Genomic DNA, 13,418 nt, shown 5'->3' with positions numbered 1-13,418 from the left:
TGCACAGGGTCTTTGTTGCTGCTCGCAGGCTTTCTCTAGTTGCGGTGAGTGGGGGTACTCTTCGTGGCAGTGCACAGGCTTCTCATTGCGGTGGCTTCTCTCGTTGCGGACCATGGGCTCTATGCACGCAGGCTACAGTAGTTGTGGCTCGTGGGCTCTAGAGCGCAGGCACAGTAGTTATCACGCACAGGCTTAGTTGCTCCTTGGCATGTGAGATCGCCCCGGACCAGGGCTCAAACCCATGTCCCCTGCCTTGGCAGGCGGATTCTTAACCACTGCACCACCAGGGAAGCCCCCTACAGCTTTTTTGCTGTAATTGATATCTAGTCTCATAGCATTGTGGTTGGAAAAGATACTTGATATGATTTCAATTTTCTTAAATTTACCAAGGCTTGATTTGTGACCCAAGATATGACCTATCCTGGAGAATGTTCCATAAGCACTTGAGAAGAAAGTGTATTCTGTTGTTTTTGGATGGAATGTCCTATAAAGATCAATTTAGTCCATCGTGTCTAATGTGTCATTTAAAGCTTGTTTTTCCTTATTTATTTTCATTTTGGATGATCTGTCCACTGGTGAAAGTGGGGTGTTAAAGTCCCCTACTATTATTGTGTTACTGTTGATTTCCCCTTTTATGGTTGTTAGCATTTGCCTTATGTATTATGGTGCTCCTATGTTGGGTGCATAAATATTTACAATTGTTATATCTTTTTCTTGGATTGATCCCTTGATCACTAGTTAGTGTCCTTCTTTGTCTCTTGTAATAGTCTTTGTTTTAATGTCTATTTTGTCTGATATGAGAATTGGTACTCCAGCTTTCTTTTGATTTCCATTTGCATGAAGTGTCTTTTTCCATCCCATCACTTTCAGTCTGTATGTGTCCCTAGGTCTGAAGTTGGTCTCTTGAAGACAGCATATATACGGGTCTTGTTTTTGTATTGATTTAGCCAGTGTATATCTTTTGGTTGGAGCATTTAATCCATTACATTTAAGGTAATTATCGATATGTATGTTCCTATTACCATTTTCTTAATTGTTTTGGGTTTGTTATTGTAAGTCTTTTCCTTCTCTTGTGTTTCCTGCCTAGAGAAGTTCCTTTAGCATTTGTTGTAAAGCTGGTTTGGTGGTGCTGAATTCTCTTGGCTTTTGCTTGTCTGTAAATGTTGTAATTTCTCTGTTGAATCTGAATGAGATCCTTGCTGGGTAGAGTAATCTTGGTTGTAGGTTTTTCCCTTTCATCACTTTAAATATGTCCTGCCACACCTTTCTGGCTTGCAGAGTTTCTGCTGAAAGATCAGCTGTTAACCTTATGGGGATTCCTTTGTATGTTATTTGTTGCTTTTCCCTTGCTGCTTTTAGTATTTTTCCTTTGTATTTAATTTTTGATAGTTTGATTAATATGTGTCTTGGCATGTTTCTCCTTGGATCTCTCCTGTATGGGACTCTCTGTGCTTCCTGGACTTGACTATTTCCTTTCCCATATTTGGGAAGTTTTCAACTATAATCTCTTCAAATATTTTCTCCATCCCTTTTCTCTTCTTCTGGGACCCCTATAATTCAAATGTTGGTGTGTTTACTGTTGTCCCAGAGGTTTCTAAGACTGTCCTCAATTCTTTTCATTCTTTTTTATTTATTCTGCTCTGCAGTAGTTATTTCCACTATTTTTTCTTCCAGGTCACTTATCCGTTCTTCTGCCTCAGTTATTCTCATATTGATTCCTTTTAAAGAATTTTTAATTTCATTTATTGGGTTGTTCATCATTGTTTGTTTGCTCTTTAGTTCTTCTAGGTCCTTGTTAAATGTTTCTTGTATTTTCTCCATTTTATTTTGAAGATTTTGGATCATCTTTACTATAATTACTCTGAATTCTTTTTCAGGTAGACTACCTATTTCCTCTTCATTTGTTTGTTCTGGTATTCATTTGCTATGTATTTTTCTGTCTCCTCATTTTGCTCCTTCATCTGCTGTGTATTTCTCTGTCTTCTCATTTTGCTTAACTTACTGTGTTTGGGGTCTCCTTTTCCCAGGCTGCAGGTTTGTAGTTCTCGTTGTTTTTGTGTCTTCCCCCAGTGGGTAAGGTTGGTTCAGTGGGTTTTGTAGGCTTCCTGGTGGAGGGGACTGGTTCCTGTGTTCTGGTGGATGAGGCTGGATCTTGTCTTTCTGGTGGGCAGGACCACATCCGGTGGTGTGTTTTGGAGTGTCTGTGAACTTATTATGATTTTAGGCAGCCTCTGTGCTAAGGGGTGGGGTTGTGTTCCTGTCTTGCTAGTTGTTTGGCATGGGGTGTCCAGCACTGGAGCTTGGTGGTTGTTGAGTGGAACTGGGTCTTAGCGTTGAGACAGAGATCTCTGGGAGAGCTCTCCCCAATTGATATTACATGGGGCCAGGAGGTCTCTGGTGGTCCAATGTCCTGAATTTGGCTCTCCCACATCAGAGGCTCAATCCTGACATCCGGCCAGAGCACCAAGACCCTGTCAGCCACATGGCTGGAAAAGATGTGCTTTGAGTTGTGTGTCAGCCACTGCCCTGTTGTAGCTCTGTCTCAGCTGTCTGCAAAGGTCACCCACATACATTGGGTTATTCCATCATTCCTCAGAACTTGCACATGCCAGTCTGGGATTTGTAGATGTCCTCCTGATACTCTTCATTGAAATACCTTGCATTCATGGTGGTGAGAGATATGCTAATAGTGTTGGTTCTCTTCAGTTCAGATACTGGGATAGTCTGAGCCTTCATGTGGCTAAGTCAGGAGCAGCTGGCCAACAGTCCAAAAGTAATAACATGTCAGATTCCAACAAGGCTTTCTGCAGCACCTGAGCAGTAGTCCCAAGCAGCTGCTCTGCTCAGTTGTAGCACTCTGACCAGGGACCTTAGTGGGACCCTCAAATGCAGATTTCTGCTGGCCCTAGAGCCTGACTTGCCCACCCAGGCAAGGAGCTGAGGAGAGCATCTCTCAGCCCCGTGTCACTAGAGGCGCAGACACCTGGAAGGTGTGTGGCCAACAGCGTGGGAGAAACTGGGATTTTCAAGTTTCCTCATGAGAGTATGTTGCTGTGCTGGCAGGGGGGCTTATGGCTAGAATGTTTCTCAGCCTTTCCTACCTATTTTGGTCTGGATATTTCCTTGTTTGCCTGATGTGTAGGAGTTGCTCAGCTAGTTTCTGGATTTCTTTCAGAAGGAATTGCTCTGTGTGTAGCTGTAGATTCGGTGTGTTTGTGGGAGGAGATGAGTTTAGGGGTCTCCTGTATTACCACCTTGGACTGGAAATCTGTGAATCTTTTGTTTTATACATTTCATCAAATCTGGAAAATTTTCAGCCATTAGTATTTCAAAAAAATTTTTCTGCTCATCCCTTCCTTAATTGACTTAAATTACAGGTATATAAGGCTACTCACTAATACTATGTTAGGTTTTTTTTTCAGTTTTACTTTGAAGTTGATATTGTGTCTTTAAGTTTACTACTCTTCTGCTATGTCTAATCTTGGGAAGGCTTTTGGGGGCCATTACTTTAGTGAAGCTGGTGGGACTCAGGGGTACCAAGATTCAATTATTCTTTTTATTAATGTTAGCGTGACTGTCTTTGTGGGGATAAGATGATGAAGATAGGGGAATATGGGTTATGTATCTTTGGAAGAATCTTTTTTTTTTTTTAATGAGGCTTAGGAATGTAAGTGAACAAGTTCTATGAAATCAGCCACATCTGTAGAATACCATTTCTTCATTATTAGATTACTGCTTAAAGTTGGAAATTCAAATACTGAATAGTTTACACAAGACAATATAATTGTACAAAGGCAGGAAGAAAATGAATATGATACAATAGATAGCAAGTAATGCAATATGATGCAGTAAATACAAAAGCAGGGGGATAATCACATGGCTAAGGCAGTTGGAGAAAATGCAGGGGAAAAGCCAAGAGAGAAGGTAAGTTCCCATAGTTGGGACCATATCTTAGTCATTACATATAACTAAGGGAGAACATCGGGGAAAACAGGCAATGTAAACACATTTATTGAGCACCTCCTATAGGCCAGGTATGGTATGGTTCCATTTCTATAACCTCACTGCAAAGCAGTTATTACTATGTTTTAAGAGGAAACACAGAAAGGTTAGGTAGATTGCCCAACGTGTGGTATACAATCTCTTTCATATGTTGTAACTTGAATCAGTATTAGTTGAATAAATGAGTATGTATTTATTCAAGTGAAAGATATCTTGTGAATCTTCTTTGCTGTGCTTCTTTCTAATCTTTCCTAGAAAAATGCTAAACAGATAACTACAGGCTAGGGAAAGGATTGTGCTAGCTGGCATGCAGTAAGAGCAACAGGAACAATAGTAATGGCAGTAACATATACAGACTCCCTGTGAGTTGGCCACTGTTTTGATTTACGTGTATTAACTCGTTTAGTGCTGACAACACTATGAGGTAAGTACAATCTTTATTTCTCAGTTTACAGATGAGGCAAGTGAGGTGCAGAAAGGTGAAATAGCTTGTTCAAAGTTATCCCGTTGCTTCTCTGGTGGCACAGTGGTTGAGAGTCCACCTGCCGATGCAGGGGACAGGGTTCGTGCCCCGGTCTGGGAAGATCCCACATGCTGCGGAGCAGCTGGGCCCGTGAGCCATGGCCGCTGAGCCTGCGTGTCCGGAGCCTGGGCTCCGCAACGGGAGAGGCCAAAACAGTGAGAGGCCCGCGTACCGCAAAAAAAAAAAAAAAAAAAAAGTTATCCCGTTGGTTAGTAGTAAGGCCAGGATTTGAACTTTGATAGTGGAGCTCCAGGCTATACTTCACACCTCTGAACTATCTTGCCTCTAGTGACTTGCTGCCTTTCTTCACTGTGGTTCATCTAGCTTCACCTTTGGGCTCAGGCCCAGATCAAGTTTTCCCTAATTTCTCCATTCAGGCCTCTTACAGCCACTTTGGCAAGTACTGCTTCCAAAGCCAGTGGAAAACGTTGATAGACTTCCCTGCCTTTTCTATTGTAAAAAGGGCAAATTGAAGTCATGGAGTAAGATACAAATCTCTCCTGCTTTCAGGTGGCAAGGGAGGTGAACCTAAATCAACCTTGCTGTATTTCTCAGATTACTATCTCAGCATATGAAGAAACAAAATACCCAGAATTTATAAAGAATTTATTTGACCTACAAATCAAATGCGCCAAAGACATGAACAGAAAATTCACAAAAGAAAACAAGAGGCAAATATCTTTATTTCAAAGTCAACCTTAGCTAGATTCATTTTTATGTTTTTCTTTTTTCCTTGATATTGGCAAACTTTAGAAAGATTGATGTGGCTGAAGCTGGAGAAGGATGGTAAGGATGTGAGGGGGGTGAGAGACAGTGAAAAGGTAGTGGGATTGATGGATTATAGATTCTGGTAGAGCTGAAGTAATGCCGGATTGTGGTATGAGAAGGAATAAACAGGAAGGACAGGAGGTAGTGATCAGAATATGGGATTTTACAATTGAGAATGTGAAGAATTTCAATTTATTGATAATGACAAGGTCTAGAGCAACACAGTCCAATAAAAATATGTGCTGTGTATACAACTTAAAATTTCATAGTAGCCAGATTAAAAAAAGCAGGTAAAATTAATTTTGATGTATTTTATTTAATCCAATATATCCAAAAGAGTAACATTTCAACATGTAATCAAAAGATTATTGAGATGTTTTATATTCTTTTTTACATAGTAAATCTTTAAAACTTCATGTGTATTTTACACTTACTACATATTTCAATTTAGACTACTCACATTTCAAATGCTCAGGAGCCACACATGGCTAATGACTACTATATTGGACAGCACAGGTCTAAACTATGACCATGGGAATAGGATAGAGAGACCAGGGTGTTGGGAGGATCACCTATGTGAATACTAGAATAACCAAGAATGTTTTTCAGTCACCAAGAAGAACATGTTAGACCTACACATAATGAGTCGGAAAGATCTCCAAGACATATATTGAAGGGAAAATTAATTTCCAGTATAATATGTATGGATAATACCATTTATTAAAAAAATATGTAAGTTACAAAAGAATACTACAAGGAAAAAGATGTGCTAACTTGATAATGGTTGCCTCTGGAGAATGGAGTAGAAATAGGACGGAGTGGGAGTGAAGGGGGACTTTCAAGTCATGCTCTATATACTTCTGGATCATTTGTATATCTCACAATAAGAAGGTATTCATGTACTTGTATAATAATTGCTTAAGAGTTAATATTAATACCATTGATCTTGTTATCTATTTGACTTGGTTTCCTCTCTCCCCCCAGTTGCCTGCCCTTTCCTCAAGTATCATGAATTATTCTGAGAATACAAAGCTGGACGGCTTACTAACCATTTTTTTTTTTTTGTTAGTAAAAGAGTGTATGTGTTTAAGTTTGTTATATATGATGCTGTAAAGCACCTCGTTAAGACTTCCATTTCTGTTTTGTGTTGCTTGGGGCCTCAGATGACCAAATCTTTAAATCTCAAGATGAGTGTGATTAAGACAAGGAGAATGAGTTACGGGGTTCCATTCTGTGTCTTATTCTTTTCATCAGACAGCATTCATTTCCTCTCCTGTTTCCCTAACTAAACATGTAGCTCAAGAATGCTCTAGCAGACTTAAAGAAGCATGCTGTGACCTCTTTCTTTAGATTTTATGCTTCTTGAGGGCAGTGACTGAATTTTCGTACCCCTGGTGCCTATATTAATGCATAGCAAATAGGCACTCAATAAATGTTCTTTAAATAGCACAGTGAAGGTAATTTGTCAATGAGAAGAGCTAGTAAGTGTACTGAATTAGAGTTTAGAGTAGAGGAATGGGCTGTTATGTTATTTCTATATTGCTTTCTTGTGAACTTTCAACTTCCCCTTCAAAATCTAGGACAAATGTCACCTTCCCCCCATAGCTTTCCCTTCTGCACAAGTAGTTAAAAGCCACACCCTCAGTGTGCCCAAAGAATTATGTGTATATCTCTCAAACCCTCTCATGCTATGTGTTCACATTTCTAATTGTGAGTTCTTCCTGGATAAGGACGATTTCTTATTATATGTAACACAATGTCTGAGACCTAGCAGGTGCTCAATAAATGTTTGTGAATGAATACATACATAAATGTATAGATCAGACCTTGAGGCCTCAAATCCATTTCCACATACAATGACAAAACAGAGACAAAACCTACATTTATTTAATTACTGAATATTTATTGAGCACCTGCTATACACCAGGCAAAAGGTAAGTCCTCATCATAAAAAAGTCCATTATACTGATTTAGTATCCATTCATTCTTTGGTTAATCTTCATGTACAGTTTGCTCAAGTGTACTTTCAAATATTGCATAATGCTGTAGACCATGATATATTCCAAGGGCTGTCTGAAGGATAAGAGGAATCACCATTGCTTTTATCTCTGTTTGACAAAGCAGCAGCCAATAAAGTAAAACCCTTCCTTTTGGTGGCAGTGGAACAGTATGATACCTAAAAATGAAAAAGGATTAATTACTTCCTCTGGAAGTAAATTCTATAAAAAATTTGTTGATGTCTCCTAAACTGATCATTTCTATTCTAGATCTTTCATGTAGATAGCAAAAAAGGTTAAAATTAGCTATTTGAAATATGAAACTATGATATTTTGATGAAAATGTGTCATTGGCATCTAAAGAATAAGGAGAGTTTACTAACATTTAAAAAAAAGGGGGGGGGTTCCCTGGTGGCGCAGTGGTTAAGAATCCACCTGCCAATGCAGGGGACACAGGTTCAAGCCCTCCTGGAAGGTCCCACATGTCGCGGAACAACCAAGCTCGTGTGCCACAACTACTGAAGCCTGTGTGCCTAGAGTCGGTGCTCTGCAACAAGAGAAGCCACCACAATGAGAAGCCCGTATGCACACTGCAACCAAGAGTAGCCCCTGCTTGCCTCAACTAGAGAAAACCCCCAAGCAGCCAAAAATAAAATTAATTAATTAATTAATTAAAGAAAAAGGGAAGAAAGGAAGAAACGGAACAAAAAGATGGACTTACTTGACTGCCAGACGTCCATTTTTAGAAAAAGCTAAAGCAGTGGGATATAAAACACCACACACTATGCCAATCAGTGAACTTCTCAGAACACAATTTTCCCGGCTTATGTTACCTGGAAAACAGAAGTAAATTTGATCTCCCTTTAAAACTCAGGATAAGAACTATTAAGAGTCTTGGGTCCTCATACAGTAGTTATTTGCACTGTCCTCAAGCATAGCAAAATAGTAGAAAGAATATTAGAAATTCAGTCTATGGCACAATAGACTAAATGTATCACATTTAAAAAATGCTTTTATTATACTTCACATAAAGATAAGTTACCTCTTACTTATATGGCTGTTGCAGAAGTAATTTCACAGTGAAGAATATTAAACTAGCAGACCAGATATCTGGATTTTAGGGTAGTACATTTATATTGTCTATGTGTCAGGCATGTGCTAGGGATACAGTATTACATAGAAGAGATCCAATCTCTGACCTTCAGGTCAGTTTACTAAGAAAGAAATACATTAGACAAATATTTAAACAAATAATCTTAAGTGTGCATATGCTTTGAAGGTAAAATGAATAGAGAATGTATCTAGAAACTTAACCTGAGGGAATCAGAGGTTTCCCTGGGGAAAAGGTATTTAAGCAGGGACCTGATGAACAGGGGTCAGAGGTTCCATCAATTACTAGTTGTGAAACTTAAGGTAAGGGGAGGAGGTAGGAAATAACATTAGAAGCCCATAGTATGCCAGATACTATGTTAGACATTCAACATACAGTATTTTAATTCTTAAAACAATCCTGTGAGGTAAGTACTATTAGTCCTAATTCATAGATAAGACAACTGAGTCTCAGAGATTAAATGACTTGCCCAGTGTCACAAAACTTAAGTGAAATATGTAGTATACCAAAGCCTCCTTTTTTTCCCAGTATATCATGCTGCTGCTTAGTATACTTGAACATGTCTCAGCTTAGTTTCTTACCTGTAAAGAAAAGACACAATACTACTTGCCCTGGCTGATTAGGAGGATTGTTGTGGGGATGAAACAGGACAATATATGTGAAGGTACTTTGTTAGTGGTAAAGAAATACACAAATGTAAGGGACTATTATCAGCAGTAGCAACGGTATATGTTAATGAATAATTTTACTTAGATATAAATATATTATATGTTAATTAATTTAAATTTACCTGAGTACAAAGCATGTCTTACAAGAAGTTCATAAGAAACTATGGTAGACAAAAATGGAAGTGTAGTCAATGATGCATATGTCTTCAAAGCATCATGTTTAACCTTGAAGCAATGTCTGAAAATTAAGTTTGCCAATATTCCAGAGAAACCAGCTGTTGTTCCAAAGGTCACTGTTCCATATATATTTAAAGTCCTAATTGGAAAAACAAAGTGAAGAATTAAGTTCAACATAATATTCTTCTAATAGATATATCCTTTCCTGGGTTTGTTATTACATATTTACTCAACATCAAAGTTTTCTTGAGCATTACTATGCTCAATACTATACAAAGAAAGGTATTTTCTTTGTGCTGAGGGTGGGGCAGTGAATAAAGTGGAAAAAAAAAAGAAAAAAAATTCCACCCCTCATGGAACTTGCATTCTAATGAGAGAACAATATAATTATCTTTCTGAGAATACAGTGGTTCTAAGATGGAGCTCTTTTAAAGAGAGAATAAATTTTGGCCACAAATACATATGAATATGTTCCAATGTAGCCAAATTTTATGAACTATCTAAATCCCAGAATACTGTTCTTTCTACTAAAAGAATTAATTTGCTTAAGGTCATTTGAAAAAAGTTTTTTACACTTGGTTAGGCCTTCTAGAAAATAACTATTTCTTGAGCAGTCCAGATACATTTAAAATAATTTGTCTAGGATTTCCAAAACTTCATCCAAAGAAATTTGAAAGATCTAGTTTTTCTGACTCATACCTAAATCCAGAAATGTTTAAAGTCTAAGATCAACGTCCTTTGATTTTATTCTTGAGCTCTATTAATCTAAAAGTCAGAAGGGTAATGTGAGACTATATGTACATCATGGAATCTGTATTCACTTTTGCTGAACTCAGCACTATGGCTGAGGTAATAAATTCTAAACTGAAATTACAATTGATAATTAATATAAGTAGCCCTCAAGATGGTGTTCTCCTAATTACTTTTAATTAAAATGTTTATTGCACAAATAACATTTCAACAATTTTAGAAACAAAACAATTTCAAGAGAGAAAAGAAATTATCCAGTCTCAGTATTCCAACAAACCACTATTTTCATCTGCTCATGTTTCCCTCCAGTTCTTTTTTTAAAATAAGCTTTCTTTATAACCAACTCAATAAAGTTAACAGGATCTTAGATACCTAGAAACAATGGCAATACAGAAGATCTGCAAATAAAGTTATTGACTTTCAGTCTGGGTGAGTTTCTTACTTTTCTTTTCTAAGATATTCAAATTTTTTTTCTATGATTTCGATGATCATGGGTTTTCTGAGTTTTGCATCTCCTAGAGAAGGACTGGACTGACCATATATGTATGTTGGCATCTTGATGTCCTGGAAAACACAAAAATCCAGAACCATAATAGCTAATGATGTTAATATTAAATCTTATAAATTCTACAGATTCAGATTAAAAAACATTTAATTTAGACTCTAGTAAAAGTGTCAGGTACTGTCATCTGCTTTCATATACTTTGTTAATGATTCAGTCAGTATTTAGTGAGCTCTTATTATCTGTTAGACGATGGCTTTTTGATTCACATAACAACTTTGAGAAATTGGTAGGATAATGGTCATCTCCACCTTTATGGATGAGATGAACAAGGTTCAGAGAGGCTGACTTGCCTGAGGACTTGTTGTAGAAGGATAATTTACTGAGATATTTTTTGTTTTCTTTACAGTTTTCCCTGAAGGTAGCCAGGCCCTTTGTAGTTCTCCATGCTCTAGCTTTTTCAGAGCTGAAAGTAAACAGTAGCTACTTGTTGACCACTATTTTTATCCTCTGTCTCATGAAAGCCTGAGCTTTTGGAGATGATGTTGAGTTTCCTGGAGAGGTAGGAGAGAACAGGGATTGCCTTGGAGAATATCGAGAGAGAACATCAGAAAGAGGGACACATTCCAGCGTAGTAAGAGGCAGTGGATCATGGTTACCTTGGATTATATAAGGTATATATATCCAGATCCCTACTGAGGCAGAAGTAGGGCCTTTGCTGGAAATTGCTATGCAGTATATCAGGGAGCCTGGACCTATGGCACTGGGCTCCAGGGTTGGAAAGTTCCTGTGTCTCAAGTGTGATGTATGAATAGACAGTTGCTAATGTCAAGGGACCATGAGGTTTGGCCAGTAGCATCTTAACAGAAACCAGTAGTTGAAAAAAAAACAAAACAAAACTGGACCCTCAGAAAGGATCCCTTCTGAATATTTTGCTCTGGGTAAGACTCTCAGATTTCTGTGAAACATCTTAATATTTGTTACATCTTTTGCCATACTGGCATTATGGGATTCCAGATTAGCCAATGAATAGATTAAATCTATGCCTTTCACAATTTATATGATTCTCCATTTTAACAACATTTATGGTCAAGGGCATAGACTAATAAGTCTCAAATTTTAGGAGTCCTGGGCAAGAGAATCAGAGAGGGTTAAGCATAAAAGACATAAAAGAGACTTAGTAAGATTCTCAACTTTTCATGTGCACAGGAATCACGAGTTTATCTGAAATGCAGTCTCTTGAGCTCCCTATTGAGATATCTGGATTCAACAGGAGTAGGGTAAAGTCTAGAAATCTGCATTTTAATAACACCAAGTGATTCTGATGCTGGTAGTCAATGGACACATGTTGAACATCACTGTAATATTCATTTTCTGAATAAGTGGTACGTACCAGCCCTAACCCTACCTAATGAAAGGCCAATTCATCCATGGTATCAACATCCTGAAGGTATAGGCTCTTTTGAATCTTCATATGGTATTAAACAATGAGTAATAATGGACGAGTTTCTTTCCCTGCATCATTGAAGAACTGTACTCAAGCCAGTTCTTTTTCTTTAAAATATCTGGGGAGGACAGAAAAAAAAAAGTAAAATATTTTATAAATTACAATTTTTCAAAGACTAGATTTAATCTTTTGCCTCTCTCTGACATCTAAATGGCAAATGGAAGAGACAAGATAGCAATATCTAAGGGAGATTCTATATCTAATCCCTCTAGTGTACATGAAGGCAGATGTCAGTAACATGACAATTAACCAGAAACTTGGGAAAACTTTTCGTTTTGCTGTCATCCAATTCACTGAAGTCCCTTATTCCTCACAAAGAAAACTTTCAGGTAATCCCTTGTACCAACTTCCTACCTCGTCTACACCTCAATATATAGAAAACACAGATATCCAGGATTATGATCCTAAAATACTGAAACAGGACAGCAAATATTTGAGTGCATAGTTTTTGTAAGGCAGTTATTAAAGCAGAGAAATATACTGATAACTTTCTGATAGAATTTTTACAAGTACTGAAATGTAAAACATTCTCTATAACTAACATTTTATCTAAAAAGTAACCAGTTCAAGGCCACGCAACTGGTCACCACGATTATACCAGTAATATTTTATGGTTTTGCAGTGCTTTTATGTGTATTATTTCACTTGACCTTCAGAATTTTATTTAACATTCACTCATCATTTGCTCAGACATTCACCTGGTGTTTGAAAGCCCCCCGGATAAGCAAGATGTAGTCATGTCCTCAGAACCCACAACCCAGGCAGAGGTCAGGACAAAATGGCAGGAAATTTAAAATGCAAAGGCCCCGAGTCAAGAGAAAACAGGCTACATCAATCAGGACTAAACTTTAGGTCTCCTACTTTCTCCCCACCTCTTTTCATAGCAACCAGGGATTTAATTGCGCCCTGCATGGACTTGGGAGCTGTTCTCTTTAGACTTCAAATCCCTTTTACGCGCATCATTTCAGAAGAGTGCGCCAGCACTTGAGGCTGCAGAAATCACCGCCCATACCACCCTGGGTTTCCGCCTACCTCGGGCGCTTCCCCAACTCCCACCGGGACCACACCTGCAGCCCTCTGGTCGGCTCCAGCCTCACGCCCGAGCGCCGCCATTTTGGCGACTCACGTGACTAGTGGTGGGCGGGGACCCAGAACTCCCGGGGCGGGAAGTGGTGCTCACGCCTCTAGCCCTCATCCCTGGCCCGCCCCGACCCAGTCAAAAGCCGCGCCCTCCATCCTGGCTGTGATTGGGCCCGGCGTCCAGAAACGGGAGCCGCTCATTGGCTTCCAGGAGGTCCAGACTCCCATGGGCCCGCCCCCCTGCCAGGCCCGTATTCCCTTCTCTTTAATTTGTTAGCCTAGCTCGCTCTTCTCGCCTCCTGAGGGGAACGTGGGGCGGTCCGAGCGCAGGGA

General features: G+C 38.8%; 1 protein-coding gene across 4 annotated transcripts; it reads right to left on the bottom strand.

The window, feature by feature from the left end:
- Positions 1-3,448: 3,448 nt before the first annotated feature.
- Positions 3,449-13,145, bottom strand: TMEM126B (transmembrane protein 126B). Of its 4 annotated transcripts, none has more exons than XM_081240315.1 (5): positions 13,073-13,109; positions 10,439-10,560; positions 9,192-9,385; positions 8,012-8,123; positions 3,449-7,469 (listed from the first exon to the last, which is right to left on the bottom strand). In XM_081240315.1, exons 2-5 carry the CDS (start codon positions 10,549-10,551, stop codon positions 7,286-7,288), a joined length of 603 nt encoding a protein of 200 aa, XP_081096441.1. In that variant the 5' UTR covers positions 10,552-10,560; positions 13,073-13,109; the 3' UTR covers positions 3,449-7,285. The 4 variants fall into 4 exon arrangements, with proteins under 4 accessions (XP_081096441.1, XP_081096440.1, XP_081096439.1 ...); XM_081240314.1 differs by lacking the exon at positions 13,073-13,109 and adding an exon at positions 11,907-11,992 and having other exon boundaries at positions 3,450-7,469; XM_081240313.1 differs by lacking the exon at positions 13,073-13,109 and adding an exon at positions 11,892-11,977 and having other exon boundaries at positions 3,450-7,469.
- Between the last annotated feature and the right edge of the window lie 273 nt (positions 13,146-13,418).

Source organism: Mesoplodon bidens, assembly GCF_964165515.1.
Source record: "Mesoplodon bidens genome assembly, chromosome: 7".
NCBI classification, from domain to species: domain Eukaryota; kingdom Metazoa; phylum Chordata; class Mammalia; order Artiodactyla; family Ziphiidae; genus Mesoplodon; species Mesoplodon bidens.
Note: the sequence above shows the minus strand (reverse complement) of the source record. Positions and strands in the feature narration are given on the sequence as shown.